Source organism: Phyllostomus discolor, chromosome 9 (genome assembly GCF_004126475.2).
Source record: "Phyllostomus discolor isolate MPI-MPIP mPhyDis1 chromosome 9, mPhyDis1.pri.v3, whole genome shotgun sequence".
NCBI classification, from domain to species: Eukaryota; Metazoa; Chordata; class Mammalia; order Chiroptera; family Phyllostomidae; genus Phyllostomus; species Phyllostomus discolor.
Window position 1 is genome coordinate 98,621,542 of NC_040911.2, and position 19,503 is coordinate 98,641,044.

General features: G+C 58.8%; 1 protein-coding gene across 4 annotated transcripts in view; it reads right to left on the minus strand.

The window, feature by feature from the left end:
* The window catches only part of NFATC2 (nuclear factor of activated T cells 2), a 137,283-nt gene extending 122,997 nt beyond the window's left edge, over nucleotides 1–14,286 (minus strand). For 2 of the 4 annotated variants that reach the window (XM_036009967.1, XM_028524854.2), the window contains exon 1: nucleotides 1,708–2,088. In XM_036009967.1, coding sequence (XP_035865860.1) covers nucleotides 1,708–1,837 — 130 coding nt within the window. In that variant the 5' untranslated portion in view covers nucleotides 1,838–2,088. Of the gene's footprint in view, nucleotides 1–1,707; nucleotides 2,089–13,797 lie in introns of those variants that run through there. The other 2 variants (XM_036009969.1, XM_036009968.1) reach the window with 2 other exon arrangements.
* Between the last annotated feature and the right edge of the window lie 5,217 nt (nucleotides 14,287–19,503).

Sequence of the window (19,503 nt, forward strand, 5' to 3'; positions counted from 1 at the left end):
GTGTATGGGAACTCTTTGTGTTATCTTTACAACTTTTCTGTAAATCTAAAACTGTTCCAAAAAAATAAAGTTTATCAAAAAAAAAAAAAAAAAAAAAAAACACCCCAGATTCCAGGGCCTTCACTGTGGTCATTTAGATACCCATCTGGCAGCCTCCAAACACCACTGCCAAGAAAAACTATAAAAAGCACCTCCCATCAGATTTGGCTTGGAAACTATTTCCCCGGAAATCACCCCCCTGCCAAAAAAAAAAAAGCTAGCCGATGATAAATCCAGGAGGGGTGTGTGTATTAGTTCCCTGCAAAACATGACTTTAATCTTCACGCACAGGGAGACCGCGGAGGCTGGAGGGACCGTGTGCAGGCTCTGCGTCGTATCTTTTCAAAGCGAAGGATGGCCTCCAGATTGCAACCCGAGAAGACGGGTCCCTCGTGCTGGCTAATTATTTCCATCTCCAGCCAAAACGCAGAATAATGACTAATTACTGTCTTCACTTGGGATCCACGGGAAGGGGACCCCTGAGGTCAAAACAAGCCCCTCAGCTAAGGCGGCCGGTAAAGACGCGTGGAGGGGTGATTAAAACATCTCGGCCACCTGCCTGCCCGACATCTCTGGGAAATGGGGAGCCCCCACCCCACCGCCTAGGTGGGGGGGCACGCTGCCTACACGGGCCGGCCGGCACAACCCCTTCCTGCACCCCACAGGCCAAGGCCGGGCCCCAGCGCATCTGGAAGTTACCAGTAAGCCTGCCCCTGAGGCTGCAACAAGAGTTGGCTAGGCTGGGCTGTCAAAATCAGGAAGCCTGGTTGGGGTTTTTTTTGGTTTTTTTTCCAAGACAACCTGCTAACCAGAAAAACACAGCACGGTTGGGTATGCAGCCTCCCCCTCCTCCTTCTGACAAAGGCCCCCGTTGAACACGTGAAGTGACAGGCCGGGCTGGGGATGTCCCGGCCCCGGCGGCAGAGGGCACCGGAAGGCACCGACGGACAGGCAGGCTCTTTGGGCAGAGTCTGGCCGAATCCACGGGCCAGCTCCCCCTCGACCCCCTGCACCCCTCCCAGCCCCCACACCCACTCTGACTGTGGGCCGCGGGTGGTGCGAGCAGGCTCCGGCTGATCAGGCCGATTGGCAAAGGCCGCAGCACCACCCAGAGAGGAAATGGGCCGGCCTCCCGACGGCAAAGTCAAACCACACGGCAGCACCAGAACAGACACCCTCTTCCTTAGCTTCGGCACACCATCCCCAACCCAGGCCGCCGGCCCCTGCAGAGGCGGGGAGATCAGCTTTCACCTGCCCCGACATGAGGTGCAGCGGCAGCCTCTGGGAGCACCGGCCCCTCCCAGTAACTCCACTCCTCCCGCCAAAGGGGAATCGGTCACTTCCCCTGCCCTCTGACTACCCAGCAGACCCGAGGGCCACTGAGCCCCCTGCCACCTTCCGCCGCCTCCTCCCTCCCTCGGGGAGAAGCCACAAGTAATTGGAAACTGACGCTCTACGCGGCGGCGGCGAGGCTGCGCCTACCGCCCCCTAAGGGCGGCAGCAGTCCCCGACACGCACGCCCTCCCTCCCTCTCACCTGGGGGCAGGCACCCCCTCACCAAGCCCCCCAGGAGTGGGGCATCTGGGGCAAAGGGGCCCTGTGCCGACTCCCCAGGCCCCAGCCCCAGCCCGGGCTTGGCGGGGCCAGGCCGGGGGAGCCCCCACCGACCTTCAGAAGGGTTCATATAGTCATAGTTGAAGAGCATGGAGAAGTCCAGCTCTTCTTGGGGGCTGTCCCCCGGCTCGTGGCCCAAGGCGCCCCTTCCGTCGGGGTCTAGCTGCTGTTCCGCGGCTTCCATGGCGCGCAAGGAGACGGGAGGGCTGCGGGGCCGGGAGGAGGGCAGGCTCAGCTTTCTCGCGGGCCCTTCGCCGGGGCTGGCAAGGTGGCAGGAAGCGGGCGGGGAGGCAGGTGAAGTGGCGGGGGTCACTGTCCTCGTGGGGACGGCCGCCGCGGGGTCCGGGACGGCGCGCCGAGCTCAGCGGGTCTGGACGCGCCTGGAGAGCCGAGCAGCTGCAGCACAGCGCAGCGCGAGCTTCCTGCTCGGGGAGGCACCTGTTGCAGCCCCGGGAGGGGGGAGGCGGGGACAGGGCGGCCAGGCCAGCGGGGGCGGGGCCGCCACCCAGGGACCCAGGGGAGGGAGGGGGAGGCGGGCGGCCCAGGCTAGCCAGCGCCCCGCAGGAAGGAGGCCGTCTGCCTGCTGCCCTGATCCCCAGCTTGGCTACCGGCTGGGGGGCCACAGCCCTTCGCTCAGGCACAGCCGCTCTGGGAGGCCACGGCCTGCCACCCTGCAGGGGTGAGTGCTGCTGGCCTGGCCCCACCCAGAACCTAGACAAGAAAGCTGCTGCTGCCGCTTGTAGTTTTGCCCTAACTGACCAGCTGATCCCAGTCTTCCCCCTCTTTTCTTCCCCGAGGGGGCGGACCTGCAACCCCGTGTGCCTCTGAGAACCCACAGCTGTGGCGTGATCTGCATCTGGAGAGCAGTCACCTGCTTGCCCCTAACTCCGTTTCCCAGGACCTGGGAAAGAATCACAGATACTCAAAGCACAGGCCCCGTCTACACCTCTTGCCCAACCACCTGTCGTGCGTGCCAGGTACCAGAGGCGCAGCCCGATTGGCTGTGGCCCAGGAGAAGCTCAGGTCCTGGTGCGGGACAGGCATGAAGGAGACCCAGGGGTGAGCAGAGACGGCCTCCTGTAGGGTGTCAGGGGAGAGCTCCCCAGGGGTGTGGCGAGGACTGGGGAGGCTTCAGAGACTTCTGTGGTCACAAAGGGTCTCCCTGGGCAGGGGACATTTGCAGGAGCCTGGTTGATGGGAGGGTGGGGTGGGGGAGGGGAGACTGTTCCTGCAGCAGGAACCAAAAGCCAGCAAAAGCCAGCGGGAGCTCGGCACGGTGCAGGCTGAGCAAGTGAGGAGGGCTGTGGCAGGTAACAAGCGCACCTGAACGCTTGTGAAAAACAGATTCCCAGGCCCCCTCGCTGGGGACTCTCATTCCAGACGTCTGGAGTAGAGGCTGGGGCATGTGTATTTTTAGCAAGGACCCAAGGTGCATGTTACAAATGGGGACGTTTGGGAAAACGCCACATAAAAATACAGAGCCACCCCTTAATGAAACAATCCCAGGGCCCTGGGGCCCGTGAGCTGAAGTCAGAAGGCAGACTCACGGGAGTGGAAAAGGTCAGAAGAGCGGCCTTCTACCCCGGCAGGACATTAGAACCACCTGAGGTGCTTTTATAAAAGCTTGTGCTCAGGTGTCAATGCAAACCCAATGCATGAAAACATGGAAAAGTTGTTTTGGTTTTGTTTTGTTTTTTTATGACCTCTGATGAATCGAACGTGCAGCTGGCATTGAGAATCACCGGATTGGAAGAGTGGGTGGGAGAGGTTCGGGGATTTCCTGAGCTTGACCTTGTGTGGGGAGTCGCCCCCACCGTTCCCCGTGACCCAGAGGCATGAAGAATACGCACTCTTTGGGGAGCAGCATCTCTGCTCCATCAAGGGGTGTGTGCGAAGCTACCCTTCGTCGCTCAGTCCGCAGATATTTTTGGAGCACCTGCTCAGGGCCTGGCGCTGCTGCAGGTCACAGGGACGCCGCCATCCGCAGGTCACAGCTTCCCGCCCATAGGGGGCGGCACTGAGCAGGTTTCCCCACACTGCACGTAGGCTGCTGGTTCCCAGCCCAGGCTGCACATTAGACTCACCTGGAGGGCGGTGAGTGGCCTCCAGGGGCTGGGCCCCACCAGAGGCCAGTCATGATCAGAATGTTTGAGGCGAGGCCAGGGGTGAGCACGCCCTGCTTTTGTAGACTCACACTCTGCTCCAGGGGCCGGGGCCTGGCTCAGGCCTCACCGAGTTTCAGGGTCTAGGGAAGCACTTTCTGGTTGTCAGACTGTGAAAAAAAAATCCTCTTCTTTGTTCCCTAATCATCAGCACAGCTATGCCGGGCGCATGCAACGAAGGGGTGGGCGATAAGTTTAGGTGGGGGAGGGGAGGTAAAGCAGGCAAGGACACCTGCAGCCGAGCATCGAGAAGACGGGTGCTCTGAGTCCCAACACCAGGCCCCGAAACCTGGCTGGGGGTGCAGAGCGAACCGGCCTGCCCGTGTGCGGTGCACGGGCAGAGAGCCTGGCGTCATCCTCACGACGCCCCGCCTCGCCTCCCCACCCATAATGATTACGTGCCTCCACTCTAGTGGACGCGGGTTGGTGCCACCCACCTGGAATCATTCCCCCTTCACCCAAGAACAGCACTCAGGGTGCTCCTTTGGGAAACTACTCAGCAGCCTACCTCGGTCCTACCTGAATACAGGTATCTGAGGAGCAGGGCTCCCGGCCCCGGGCCCCACTCCCAGTGGCTGAGTCCTGAGGCCCCTTCCACTTGGCCCTGGAGGGACCCACCACCCACAGCCCCGCCCTCCTTTTCCCCTACTGGCATAAAGCTCGTTTTTATCCACAGCAGGCACCTCTCCCCTCAAATCTGGGCTCAGAGGTCCCACTGTCCACCCCACATCTCCACACGGGTGTCCAACAGGCATCGCAAAGGGAACATGTCCCCACCACACCCTGGCATCCTCTAAAACACGCCCCAAGTTCCCAGCTTGGGACTGCCTGCACCTTCCTCTGGTTCTCCGGCCAAACCCCCGGGAGTGGCCCTGGACTCCTCTCCTCCTGGCCACATGCAAACCCTCAGCAAACCCACGCAGCTCCATCTTCAAAATGCAGCCCGAACCCAAGCATTTCTCCCCCACTTCACTGCCCTTCCTCCCGCCCCAGCGATCCCAAGTCCCCATCATCACCTGTCTGTCGCCTGGACGACGGCAGTGGTCCCCTCCCTGCTTCTGCCGCCATGGAACAGCCAGAGGACCCTTCCCAAACAGAGGTCCCAGCATGCCTCTCTCTTGGCTGCCCATTAAGTGGGATCACGAACACCTGGCCTTCGGGGCCGCGGCCCCGCCCCTCTCACTCTCCTCGGCACCACCTGCCCGGCTCATCTGGTCTCACTGCCCTCTGCCCCTGGGAGCCTCCTTCCGCCCCGCTCTGTGTTGTGTTTGGTCTGCCTGTGATTTTTCTTAAAAATCTGAAGGTGATGTTTTTTAAAATTGAGAGATTTCATGTAAACATCCAAATGTCCAATGTCTCCTAAAAAATAACGGGAAGATCTGGCCACAGGAGATGGAGACCCATCCCCTGGAGCTGAGTAGGGACCACCCCCTTCAGGTCCCCACCGACCCCACCCAGCTGTCCCCCGCCTGTCCCCAGGAGAGCATGACTATGAGACCCTGGCCTCCAGGCTCTCGCCTCCTCCCACCTGGTTTTGTTTCCCTTTGCCATGCCCAGCTTCACAGCAGGGCCCCCTCTGCCCTGTGGGACTGACATTTAACAAGGGCACATGGGCAGCCCACCCACCTCGGCCTGACACTGCTGTCCTTGCCTTTCATGAAACAGGAGATGCCACCACCCCCGACCCCGGGGGGCTGTGCCCCCTCCTGAGTGAAAGGGCGGGCTAGTTAGGTGTGCGGCGTTGGTGAGTGTCCATCCCCCACCCCGACCTGACCCCCACAGCTCTCTCAACCATCTGCCTTCTTGCTGTCCCCACTGCCACCCCTCCGTCAACCGGTCCATCACCCTGGATGACAGCATCCCCAGCACCAACGGGGCTGCCTCAGCCCCATCCTCTCCCCCGCCACGGTCCTGGCTGACGCTAACATCTGCATCAGCTTCATAACCTTTGAACCAGGGAGGGACAAAAACAAGCGAGCGGACTCCATCCGGGCTCCCTTCGGCACGACCACAGCCCCCGCCTGCCCCCCCCCAAAAGCACATGGCATGTCCTCTGGCTTCTTGATCTTTCTTTCCCGTCAAGACCTCACTGGGAGCCCTGGCTGGCGTAGCTCAGTGGATTGAGCGCGGGCTGCGAACCAAAGCATCACAGGTTCGATTCCCAGTCAGGGCACATGCCTGGGTTGCAGGCCATGACCCCCAGCAACCGCACATTGATCTTTCTCTCTCTCTCTTTCCCCCTGCCTTCCCTCTCTAAAAATAAAAATAAAATTTAAAAAAAATTATCTTTACCATTAAAAAAAAAGACCTCACTGGGATTCCCCGAACATTCCCTGAGCACGTGCATGGCCTCACACAGGCGTGTGTCTCCACTACTTTACAAAAAGACTCTTGACCGGACTTTCAAATGCACCGGAGCGTGTCTCATCGACACAGAGGATGGGTTTTCCTCCGCAGCACCTGCCCGGAGCGCTGCAGCCAGAACACCCCCCACAGACACCTCCGGGCGCACTGGGTCGGGGACAGAAGTCGACGGTCCGGAACCCACAGAGAGGACCCCAGAGAGTTGGAGGAAAACGGATTCATCCCCTTCGGCAAGGTCTCCTGAAGGTGATTAGGCTGAAGGAAGGTAACAACCTGAATTGAAAACAGTACAACAACAGGGAAAATGGCAGCTGAGATCGGCAGGCCCCTTTCTGTACACTGACAGCACCTCGGACACGCTCTGTGTTCCCCCCCCCCGCCATGTGTCAGGGTCACTACGACCCCTGCAGAGGCACAGAGGAGGCTGCGGTGTTCCTTTTAAAAGTCACACGTGCCACCACCGACATGGTTCTGTCCCACAGAAATCTGATACTCATTACTGAGTCACATTGTTCCTGGGCTATTAGTGGAGGGTGGATTTGCTAAGAAACATTTCTGAACCAAGATGAAACGCGACAGAAAAGTCTCATGACTCCCAGCGATCGCGGAGGGTGCAGGGGAGCGGACGGGGGGGATCCAGGCCGGGCCGGGAGGAAGACACGTCCTCAGGGGTTCATTCGTGCGATGCACAGATTCAACGGCCTCTGCCCTTGGGTGTCAGAGGCAGGCGACATCCCTGGTGCAGAACCGCAGGGCTGGAGGGAACGGCTTTCGAGAGCCTCGAAGGAGAACGCACTGTGGGTGAGGGGTAACCTGTTCCCTTCCTCCTCCTGCTTGGGGGTCCCGGCCACGGTCCCCCGCCTGGCCCCTGCAGCAGCCGCCCACCAGCACCCTGAGCATTCACGCTCGCCTGCCTACTGGCTGTTCTCCGCTTCATGGTCAACACAGTCCCCCGGAAGACTCACGAGACCACAGCCCTGCAGCCGGAAGTCCCCCCAGTGCCGCCCCCCTGCCCTGAGAACGGACTTCCAACTGCTCACAAGGATCCTGCGTGAACCTGCCCGGGCATGCGTCCAGGACCTGGTCCCCTGTCCCAATCACTGCCCCCTTTTCGGTTCCGGCCGCACGTCTTCTTGCTGGCCGCTGGATATCCCAGACACACGTCACCCCTCGGGGCCTTCGCACTCGCTGTTTCTTCTGCCTTGAATGCCCCACCCCAGACATCTTACAGGCGGATGCCTCGCCAGTCCGAGGTGCATGAAAGAGACCTCGCTTCAGACCAGAAGGGGCCATCCAGTCTGACGTCGCTGTCCCCGCTACCGTGGGTTGAATTGAGCCCCTCCCCCGAGAGCAGGTTCAAGTCCTGACTAACCCCAGTGCGGGTGCATGTGCTGGTATTTGGAAACAGGGCCTTTGACGATGTGGTCAAGCTGAGCCGAGGCCACCAGACTCCAGGGGTCTGGGGGTCCTTAAGGGCAGGGGACACTCCTGCACACAGCAAGAAGGCTGAGTGACATGGGGACGGGGGCAGAGTGACGCAGTGACGAACCAAGGAACAGCCACGGGTTTGCAGGAGCTGCCAGAAGCTGCGAGAGACAAGGACCCTGGCCCAGCAGCACCCACAGGGCGACACCTCGATGTCGGGCTCTCGGCCTCCAGAGCTGTGAGAGAAGACAGTTCCGCTGTTTCAAGCCCCCGCTTTGTGGTCATTTGTGATGGCAGCCGCAGGAAACGAGCACACCCACCCACCCACACACACACAAACACTCTCACACGCTCTCACACCCTCACACGCACATGCCGAGTCATCTGCAGCTCCTTTCCCCCGTTTGAGTTCCTCGCATTTACCACCAGCTGCAATCACCAGGGACGGTCCTGCGCTCACTCGCTGGGTGTCCGTCCGCCTCCCGGGGGGGGGCGGCCGGTCCGCCTGGCCCAGGAACCGCCACAGAGCGGGTGCTCTCCAAGCGCTGAGGAAAACGCAGGAAAGGTCCAGGAGCTTCTAAGAGGAGGCGAGAATGAGCTGGGCCCTGAAGAAAGGCGGGTAAAGGCAGGAAGGAGCCCCGGGTGGGGAGGCAGGCACGGGCCAGCTGAAGGGAACGGTGTGAACGGTGTGAACGGTGTGTGTGTGAGCTCGGGGAGCAAGGCAGCCGGCACAGACCACCTTGGGATGGGGCATCTGGGCTGGAGACGGAGCCGCTGGAATGCCAGGCCTCAAGGGCACCCAATAGGCTCTGGCCACCGAGAGAGGCTTTGGGGCGATGGGTCCCTGGATGGAGAGAACTGAAAACGGAGGGCATGGGGGCCGCCAGAAGTTACTGGGCGGCGCGGAGAGGCAGGGTGGAAGGCGGACAAGCACCAACCCTCCAAGCCCCGCGCAGCGCTGGCTCCGTCAGGGGCTGCGGCCTCTTCTGCAGCCCAGCTCCTGCCGTCTTGCTGGGTGGTCCCGCGGCAGGAAACCAGAAAAAACGGGACCACGGAGCCCTTAAACACCAAGCTTTTGGCATCGGCCCGGGTCTGCTTCTGGCCTTGGAATGCCTTGACCACTCCCTTCTTGGTTTCCTCATCTCTAAGCAGGGATCCTGTTAAATACCAGCCTCCCGGGGGTTTTGCGAGAATCCGCTGATGTCATATCTATAAAGTGCTTGGCCACAGCGCATGTGTCTCGTCGGGAAAACAGGTCACCTTATTGTCACGGGCCTTCAGCCCCTGGGGAGAGACGAGGGCGAGGCCTGGCCACGTGACCCTCCCTGGGCGGGGAGGGCATGCTGACTGCCAGGCTGGTATGAGGATTGATGAGGTGGCACACGGAACGCCCTGAGGATGGTGCCTGGCACGCAGTCGGCACTCCGTCAGGGGTGGCCGCTGTCATGGTCCTGGTGGCTGTCTCTTGTGTTTGCCTTTGGGGGCTGATTCATTCCAGACAACGGCGGGAACATGTGTGCCTGCAGGATGACCCACGAGGAATTCTCCTGCGGCCAAGGGCCCGAGGTGAGGGACAGTGGGAGCCAAAGGCCACTGTCATCGTCAGAAGGACATCTACAAGAGTAAGCCCAAAGGACGGCACGTGCTTCGGAGTGTATGTCCTTGGCCTTTGCGAGTCACGGCCCGTCCGTTCATCCGCCCGTCCACAGAACAAAAACATGTGCTGAGCACCCGCTGCACCCACCCGCTGCACCCAGCACTGTTCTAGGCCTTGGGGCCATGGAGCTGGACAGGGCCGAAGCGTGACCACCCGTGTGGCCAGGACAGGAAGCGGGCAGCACAGGGCAGGGCCCCAGGAGCCCAGAGAAGGCCTCCGATAGGGACCTGCCTGGCTTTTCCGGGGTAAGATGCGAAACACTGAGTCGTTTAAGCAACGAGAGCCTACCAATGAGAAAATGTACAAGAAGGCCCTCAGTAATTATTTTTTCAGGTGGGGTTTTCTGGGGGACAGGGGGAGGGTAAATAGTGAATTAATGAATGGTAGAGCAATAGCGACGGCAATTATTTATTAAGTGGGTAGTTGGAGGGTCATACGGTTTATTAAAAGATGGAAACTCTCCATAGATTGGCCAATAAGTGCTGCCACTCCCCCATCCCCCACCAGGCCCTTGGCTGTCTTGGGACCCTCCCTGCAGTTCAGCAGATAAAGGGTTAAAGCCTGGCCCCACGAGGAGTCTCCCTGTACCCTATTCCTGCTGTTCTGATTGGCTGATAGTCATTGTCAAATATATTAACAATGAGCCCCCGATGGGCGTGGCTCAGTTGCTCGGGCGTGGTCCCACAAAGCAAAAGGTCACCGGTTAGATTCCCGGTCAGGGCACACGTACGGGTTGCAGGTTCGGTTGCCCATGAGGGCGAGGCAACCGGTTGATGCTTCTCTCTGCCATTGACGTTTCTGTCCCTCTCTTTCTCCCTCCCTTCCCCCCTCCCTAAAGATAAATAAGTAAAGTCTTTTTTAAATTTAAAAAAAAATTAATAATTACTCCAGATAATATCACTACCATTCTTTCATAGTGAGGAAACTGAGGCACGGGAATCGGAGTTTCTTGCACAAGGTGACACAGCTAGGGAGTGGCAGAGCCAGGATTTGAACCTCTCACCCAGGTGTCCAGCCGTTGACCACCTGGGTGGAGAAATATGACCTAGAGCCCACTGGAGACTCACCAGGACAGGAGGCCCTGTCCTCAGGGAAAAGTCTTTGGTAACAGTAGTCTCTTCCGAGTCCTGTGAAAAGAAGGACAGGCTGGAAAGGCTGCGGGGGGGGTGGGGGGGGGGGAGTGGTCTCTGTTCTGTGCAAAAACCAGAAGCAGCACTGGCCTCAGAACCTCCTGGCCACCTGGGGACTCTGCTCCCTCTGGGAGAAGAGGAAACACTGTCCTTCCAGGAACCCTCGTTGAATCACTCTGTGCTCAAGGCAACTCTGCCGCCACCCCAGGTCACTCATTCTTAGTGTTGCTACTGCTGCCGCCCCCCACTTCCCGACACACTCCTTTCCTACCCTTCTAAGATGTGCCGGGAAATGGCGTGGAGATGGGGAAGGAACCCAGGAACGAGGAGTGGGCCCCCTCCGTCGGCTCCGCTGTCGAGTGGTATTTTAAAAACTAGGGTAACGTTAGCGAGTCCTAGACTCAGCAGGGCGTGTGGTCGGGGGCCTGGGTGCAAAGGGTGGCCCCAGCTCCTCTCCGCTGGGGAACCCTCGGGCAGGTCCTGCGTCTCTCTGTGCCTCAATGCCTTCCTCTGTGCCCGAGACGAGGGTTCCACAGCTTACAGGGACGCTCGCCCACACGGTGGAAGACTTAATACTTACAAGCCCCTGGGCGTGCCGCTCCAAGCACAGTACACGCGGTATACTCGTGCCCTCACCCCCAAGGACAGAGCAGGGCCCCCTGTGTGCCAGGCATTGTGCTGCTAAGGTGCTGGGTGACCCTGGGCAAGGGGGGTGCTCGCCGTCTGCTGTCCGCGGTCCTCCATAGTCAGGCAACAATAGCATCTCACGGGTGTTAACCGCGGGCGGAGCCCAGGCGTCGGCAGTTTGCAAGCACAACCTCATGGGATGCTTCTGACAACGCTATGAAGTCAGCACAATCACTGTTCCCTCTTGCTGATGGGGAAACTGAGGCAGGGCAGCCGTGGTCTTAGCCCAGCCTGCGTCACCAGGAAGCCCCGGGAAGTGACAAAGGACCCAGAGAGGTTTTTAGTGCTACATCTCCTCAACAAAATTTCTGCGGCAAAATCCGGTATCAACTTAAGTTCCTGTTTTGCAGCCTTAATAGGAATTGCAGCTAACGTCTATCGAGTGCTGACTACGAGCACGATACTGTTTTAGGATCTTTGTATGTGTGACCTCACTGAGTCTCACAACAACCCTGTCAGGGAGTCATTATGAATGGGCCCATCTCACAGACGTAGACATCGAGGCACAGAGAGGTGAAGGCACTTGCCCAAGATCACACAGTGGGATGCGGCCAACCAGAAATTCTAATCCAGGCGGAAGGCGGAGAGTTCCCGTCTGGGAGTGAGCAGAGCTCACTCTGGATCTGTTTATTCGTGAAATACTTTCCATAACCCCACGTCAGATAAAAGGGCACACACCTCTCTCAGAGCGTCAGTTTCTCCCAGGGCCGCGACCCAAAGCTGCGCGGCAAGGTCAGTATTTTCCTGCCATGCAAATAGTTCTATTCGCTATTCATGGCCCCGCCCATCTGCAGGCACACTCCGGGCTGGCCCTGAGCTCACGTGCTGGTTGGATTTAAAGGGGCACTGGCTTTTCCCTCTGCAGGGCACGGTCGACGTGTCTCTCACGCCCGCTCTTTGCTGCCTGGAACTACATTCCATGCGCCCAGCTGCCTTGGTACGCCAAGTGTGGTTCGCTGGGAACAATGTGGTGCCCTGTCTCCCACACGTGCACACACACGCTGGCACGCACGGACTCACGATCCCTGCACACGGGAGCGTGGGCTGGAAGGGTAGGCAGCGCACGGGCACACACAAGGTACACGGGCTCCGACACCCTGAGAGAAGGGCACGTTTGTCAGCCTGGGGCAGAGGCGGAGCGGCTCCAATAAAATGGGAGGCTTGTGTTAGGTCAGAGTCAAACGGAAGCTCGATGGCTCTCCCAAGCTCGCTCGCTCGCTTGCTTTCTCTCTGTGTCTGTCCGTCCTTCCTTTCCACACAGAGCAGCTCTTGGCACTGGCTGTCCCTCCACCCCCGCCGCCACAGCATCAAACGCTCTGCCCGTAGGTATGGCAGTAAAAAGCCGATTCACGTCCCTAATGTGTCTGTCACCTGTCTGAGAGCGTCGCTCTTCCAGGTGATGCCATATTAGTCATTTTCTTTTCCTGCCATTATGTCACGCGCTCGGCCGCTTGCAGAGGGACAGGATAAACTGGTACGGTTACGGCGTTCAGCACGTTGGCAGGGTCTCACTTTCAAAAGTGCAACTCAGCTAAAGATACGTGTCACTGAGACCCGCTGTGGCAAAAAGCACACCACTTACCTCACCCGAGGCATTCGGCCTCGCTCTGGTTTAAAAAAAGAAAAAAAGAAAAAAGAAAAAAAAAAAGCCCCTCAGGTTTATTTACTGAAATTGTCATTTCTTCCCCCCCAGAACTTTAATCAGCCACGCAGAGCACAAAACCTACATTCAACTCTGATTTTATGACACCAGGGCTGACTCCCTCCTACGCATATTTATTTCACTTAACTCTTGCAGCCCTGCCCTCCGTGGGCAGTGCCCCCGCCGCAGGCAGGGCCGGCCTCCCAAGAGCAACACATCACATGGCCTGCTTTCCACTCCTAAAGCCCGATGCTTTCGTGTGCAGCAGCCCCGGCCCCAGCCCCAGCCCCCCCACCACCCCGGCCAGATGGGAGACTCTCATATCATATTCGTATATACGCGAAGCCCCTCCCCTCAGAACCAAGCCGTGCGATTCCAGGGCTAACTAAATCCGCGCGGAGGAAAAAAGAGGCAGAAACACGGAAAGCAGAGTGTAATCAGACCGCAAAACAAACTGATGGTACACTGCACTTTAAAGGGGCAGCCGGAGGGGGGGGCGGGGGGGCTGTATCCACCAGGCACATGAAAAACGGGGGCGGAGGGGGGTTTAAATGTCCCAGAGCATCTGCTGCTGTAACTGCTGAAAAGCAAAGTCCCCACTACTTTGGCTATACAGTCCAAGATCAAGCCTGTCTTCCTAAAATGAAAAAAGACGCTAAATGATATAATAATAATAACTATTATTATTATTATTAACGATAATAATACAGCTGGATAGCAACTGCTGTCAAAAGCCAAGTGCTGAAATGGTTAAGCGGCCAGCGGGTTAGTGGCGAGAGACTCCCGGTGTCCTGCGGAGGGGAAAATCCTGTGACAGCCTCGCCTAGGGAATCCCGCCGTGGGACGCTGCGCCGCGCTGCCCCGGCTCCCGCCGCTCCTCGTCTCCCCTGCCTGGCCGGGGCGAAGGTGCCTCGCCTCCTGGCCACTCTACCTGTGCGCCCTGGGAAACCCGAGTCCCCGGGCCTCCCCGCGACTCAGCCAGGAGCCCAAAGCGCTGCCCGAGAGAAGGAGCAGAAGAGAAGGGTTGGGAGGTGGGAGGAGGAACCGGCCGGAGGAGAGGGAGGGCGAGGCGGTTACCTTGGTCCACAGACCCCATGATGCGGAGGGGATGGCAGTGCCCCAGCCTGAACGCAGCCTGTCTCTGCATCTGGAGGGGATGGGGGCTTGGCGCGCCGCGTGAGAGGAGCTCTGTGTTTGGAGACCAGGAGCCAAGGGGGCGCCGTCCTCTAAAGCATGCTCGCGGGGCTGCCCTGGCCGAGGAGCCTGCGAGCGGCCCGGGAGCTGCGCGCCTCACGCTGCCGGCTCCCGGCTCCGGCTCCGGCTCCCGGCGGCGCGTTGGAGTCGGCGCGGCTCGGCGCTCGGCTTACTCGAGAGGGAACGCGACTTCCTTCCCGGCGCTCCGTGTTTATAGGCTTTCAATGCAGTAAAATAACGGGATTCCCTCACTGTTTCCTCCTGTTTATCCAGCACCATGGAAACCACTGGATCCCGTCCATCTCCAAAACTAAGGGCTTTCCTGCAAACTTCACACTCAGGAATCTATGACGTCGCCTCCTCCGCGGCCAGCCAGCTCCGTGGCTCCCTCGGCCGCCAGCACAAGTCCCTGATTGTTCAGGAGAAAAGTCAGGGAGAGGGAGTGATGCGGGCGCCGCAGAGGAGAAGGGGGTGGGGGCGTGCGAGTGTCCAAGTCGGCCTTGCAGGAGCTCCAGGCGGCTGTTTGCAAGGACTGCCCCAGCCACCGCCTGCCCCAGTGAGCTGCAGCTCTCAATAAATCATGCCCAGACTCCCGAGCCCCCCGTTTTCCAAGCGGGCACCTCCCAGGGAAAGCTGCCCGGGGCTCACACCAACGCCCCAGGTGGTCGGGCCCCCGGACACTGACCTGGGGGTCCATCCCCGTCCCTGGGGGGGGGGGGGCCTCCAGCTGCCCTGATTTTTTGTATTCAGGGAGGGCGAGAGGAAGAAGAGGAGGGCAGGGGGCGGGGGGTGGGGGGAATGGGGAGGTCGAGGGGGAGGAGGCAAAAGAAATAAATAACCAGTGCCTTGTGTCAACCCTGTGCCACTCCAAGATTTTTTTTTCTCAACGAGTCTATTTTTAGGTTCATTTAGAAAACCTAAGGTTTCCAGTGATGCTCAGAGCCTCCAGCAATAATGAAATGGCCAAAGAGACACCGAAACCAGGCAACCCATGTGTTTACCCGTGGTCCGAATACACAGGGAAATAAAGGGGAGGGATGTCATGAACTTTGCGTGGTCTCCAAAATAAGGTCGTGGGAGGCCACGCGTGGCTCCCCTCAAGGGGCCGCAGACCCCAGAGGGCCAGTGGGAAGGGGGAGAGGCACACGGCGGTCCGGAGGCTCTTCCTAAACTGTGCCTCCATCTGCCCCTGCGTTTGCGTGCAGGGTGGGAAAGTCGGGGCCCGTGGCAGATAGAGCCAGCTTTGAAAATGACTGTTTCAGAGATTCTTGTTGAGCTCTGATAAAACTTTTGGTAGCATCAAAGCTGGTGACTCATCGGCAACTCCCCCCACCACACACACACACACACACACACACACACACACTTTTTCAGAGAGGCTTGAACTTTAAGAGACATTCAGAGGAGTTGGCTCCATCTGTGGGACCACTCTGAATTCCGTGCTTCGGCCCACAGTAGCCTCGCTGGGCTCTCAGGCACTGTCCCACAAAGAGCGACAGGGAAAAGCCCCCCTCCCCTCGGCCCAGGCCTTGCCCGCCCGCCACACCTCGAAGTCTAGCTCGGCCAGCAGTACAGCTTAGGTATCGCACTCCCCCCAAAGAGCAGCCTTATCTGCCCCCGCCCGCGCTCCGGGCCTTGTACCTTGAATTCCTTGCAGCCATCTGCAAGCAGGGGCGGTGGCTCCCTGACCTTCCGAAAGGGACGCCAAGGCTCGCTGGGGGCCGATGGCCGGCCTGTGGCTCTTCCCGGCAGATCCTCTCGGCAGACCCCGGGCGGCGGCCTGTGAGACTGTAGCGATTCTTCACAGGGAGCCTATCCCGGGGACTGCACTCACGGAGGACTCCGGATCCCCTCATCAGGGCAGGGGACACGCTGGCCCACCATCCTGGTTGGCCTGGAATTGAGGAGGTTCCCAGGCTACAGGACTTCAGTTTGAAGACTGGGAAATTCTCGGGCAGGCTGGCACAAGTTGGTCATTCGAGGCATGAATGAACCTTTTTAGTGCTGTGACCCTAGGACCACGGCGTCCTGAAGACGGCCTCGCTGCTCAGCAACGCTATGAAGAGCGCCCCCTAACTCAGCACCTACTGTGTGCCGGGCCCTGCGCCAGGGCCATCCATAAATTCCTGCTCTTGACCCCTACAGAGCAATACACACACGAAGAGAGCGGCTTCCCTACGCTCCCCGGTGCGGTAGCCCCTGGCCACAGGTGGCCACCGTAATTTAAAATAAAATGCAAAAGTCAGTTCTTTGGCTGCCTGGGCCACATTTCGCCTGCTCGAAAGCCACCTGTGGCTTGTGGCTAGTGGCTACCGAGTAGGACAGTGCAGACTCGAGTGTTTCCACCACTGTAGAAAGTTCTATCAGGCAGCCTGAGTTAGGGGACCTGAGAGGTAGGGTCAAGTACAGACTCTTCAATCGGGTTCTCGGCTTTGCCCCGGGATCACTTGGCCACTCTGTGAAATGGGTACGCTGTCCGCGCCTCCCACTGAGCTGACGGGACAGCGTGAAACCAAGAACAGCGAGGCACATAACGAATGCTGGAAATGTATATTCAGATTTCAGAAGCTTCCCACACTCAAGGAGTGAGGAGTGACTCAGGCAGGATGAAGATTGGCCCTGCGGTCCTTGCCCTTCACCTCCAGGCCTCCTTTGACGTAACAGTGGCTACGTGCAGGGCGTGAAGCGGGTCTCGGCAAGATCTAGTCCACGTCGCCCTCCTGCTGGGCTCCAGGCTGTGCTGCGAGCCCTGTTTACAGATGAGCAAACTGAGGCTCTGCGGGTTCGTGTCCACACAACCAGCTCGGACTCGAACTCACCTCTGTTTGGCAACAAAGCCCCGTGGCCTTGGCCCTGCTTCCCAGGGGCCTCCCTGGGAGTCGAGGTCTTGGAGGCCAGAAGCGAGGCAGGAAATGAGCACGCTGGGCCCTCCTCGGCCAGACTCATTATCGGGGATAATTTTAGACTCGGTCCCACCCAGGCTCAGGCCTGGGAGGCGAGTCGCGATCTCCGCAGGTGCCTGGCGCTGCCTGGAGGGGCCGCCTTTTGGAACTCGGTCGAATCAGCACTAAGCCACATTTTTTTTTTTTTATAGAGCCCACTCTTTGTCACAGTTAAGCATTTTTCCCTTTTAGAGCACATTAATGCTACGTACGGACTGGATCCGGGGGCGTCGCAGCTGAGTCACCTAATTTGCCCTTCTGGGCTGCAGCTCTCGGCGGCTCGGTTTAGCTGCTCGGTGCCTCAGACAATTTCTTTCCTCTCCCAGTGCCAGGGCAAGAAATATTTTGTCCTTTTGAACTGAACCACCCACTGTTTTTCACTTCTCTCGAGCACTCTCCCTTTTTTTTTTTTTTAAGGGATGCTCCAAGGGGGGAGGGTGGAGAGCTTCTGCCCACTCGATTAATTAGCCACGAAAAGTCCCCAAAATAGAGGCTCCACTGGGGTGGGAGCGGGCCAGCAGCGGAGGAAACAGAGAGAGAGGAGCCAAATCAAAGCAAATAGGAGGCATCCAGGTGGCCACGGCGGTGAGGAGGGCCCCGGGGAGGCTGCGAGACATCTGGGCTGCAGGGGACCTTGAATCACCGGGGAGGTTTTTATTAGAGCCTCTCCCCGCCGACGGCCTCGGAAATGGGAAACGCAGGAGACACCCCGCACGCCGTGGCGGCGCGCACGGCGACTGGGTCCACACCGGGAGTGCCGGGAAGGACTCGGGCGGCGCTGAGGAGGGCGCCTCGCGGGTCCTTCGGCTGCACTGGTAACCCAGGTGTCGCCTCCGCCTGCTGGTCACCCCAACCGGCACCCCTTTTCCTGGCTGGCAGGCAGGCAGGCAGGCAGACGGCAGCGGAGGGTAGTTCCGGTCGTGCACGTGTCTCGAACACAGAACGTGAGACAGACGTAGGTGGATGCGAACCGGAAATGGGAGGTTGGCAGGCATCCGTTGGAGACGTTGCAGGTTCGGGTCCAGACCACCGCCACTGGGGCAAGTATCACGATAAAGTGGGTTGTGATCTCTTTGCTGGCAGAGGGTCTTGACCTTCAGTTTGTAAAAAAAAAAAAAAAAAAGCAAGCCACATCTGTGGAGTACAACGAAGCAAAGCACAGTGAAAGAGGCATCCTGTCTCGGTGTTGCTCCATCCATCACCGTGAGCATTCACTGGGCACTCGCTGTGTGCCAGGCATGGACTCACTGCACCCTCTCGACAACCCTGTGATCATCGCTTTACAGAGAAGGAAACTGTAGCACAGAAAGGTTATGCAGCTTGCCCCAGGTTGCACAGCTGGTAGGTCGCAGAGGTGGGAATTGAACCCTGGCCACCTGGCTCTAGAGCCCATGTCCTTACTCAGTAGGCTATACTGCCTCTCACGTGCCAACTCCATCACTTTAGGAAGCTCCCCATCAAATATCTGTTCATTTCCTGGCTTATTCCACGCACTTTGCTCTGGCTGAGCAGCAAACACAAGATGGGGGCTCTAGAAGACGTCAGCCCTGCCTTCTGCCTGGTTGAGGAGGCCACCCGAGTGCCGCGGGAGCAGCAGTGAGTGACAGCAGCAGCAGATCAGCGCAAGGGGACCCCGAGTGCCAGAGACGCCACAGAGGGCCCGTGGGGTCTGGCGAGCTGCCCCAGCCAGGAACCGGCCTCGGCTCTGTCCTCCCTTCCCATGGCCATCTTCCCTCCTAAAAATCTCTTAAACCTGCCCCCCCTCTGCCTCCCTACCAGACCAGCCTCGCCAGAACAACCCCCCCTCACCACCATCGCCACCACCATCTCCCGCCTGGGAACACCGTGACTGCCCCGCTGCTTTATCAACTTCTCTCCTGCGCACCCCCAGTGCAGGTCCACTCTGTCCCTCGTGGTCCTTCCTGAACTCCAAAATCTAAGGGGGGCATCGGGTCACGTCCTTCCCCCTGCTTAAAATCCTCCGTGGGGTTATGACAGCCTTCGGAATCAAGTCCACAACCCCATACGGGACCTGTGAAGACCTACCAAGTCTACCCCGCTCCTTCCGGCCTCATCTGTCACCTCTCACGCCTGGAACTCCATGCTCCTGCCTTCCGGAAATCCTCAGAGCCCCCAAATTCCGTGTCTTCCCTCCGTGCCGGGCCTTCCCTTGGTCGCTTTCTCTCTCTTTGCCCATCCCCTCTCCTCTGGCTCCAGGTCTTGGATGGGATAATGCTTCTTCGAGGAAGTCTCAGCCTCCTCATGGATAAAATGGAGTTACATTTACCTCTTAGGGAGACATGAAGATCAGGTGACACTGTGGCTAATCAAGCCCTAATGTAGTGCCTGGTATACAGTAAGCACTCAATAATGGTACCAAAATGGCTAGCAGCCTGCCTCTACATACAGCAGTCATGCAAGTACCCAGATCAACCAAAGGTGCCAATTCAGAGGTTTCCTACCCCTCTCAGATAAAATGCAAATACCATGACTGTCATAGCCAGCCTGTGTGTTCCTGCTCTTGTGTGGCCCTTCCCACTCCGTGCGACACTGGCATGTTGTCAAAAGGCGCGACTTCTGAGGCTTCTTCCTTGCTTTTTGGGATCACTCGCTCTGGGGGCAGCCAGCTGCCATGCTGTGGGGACAC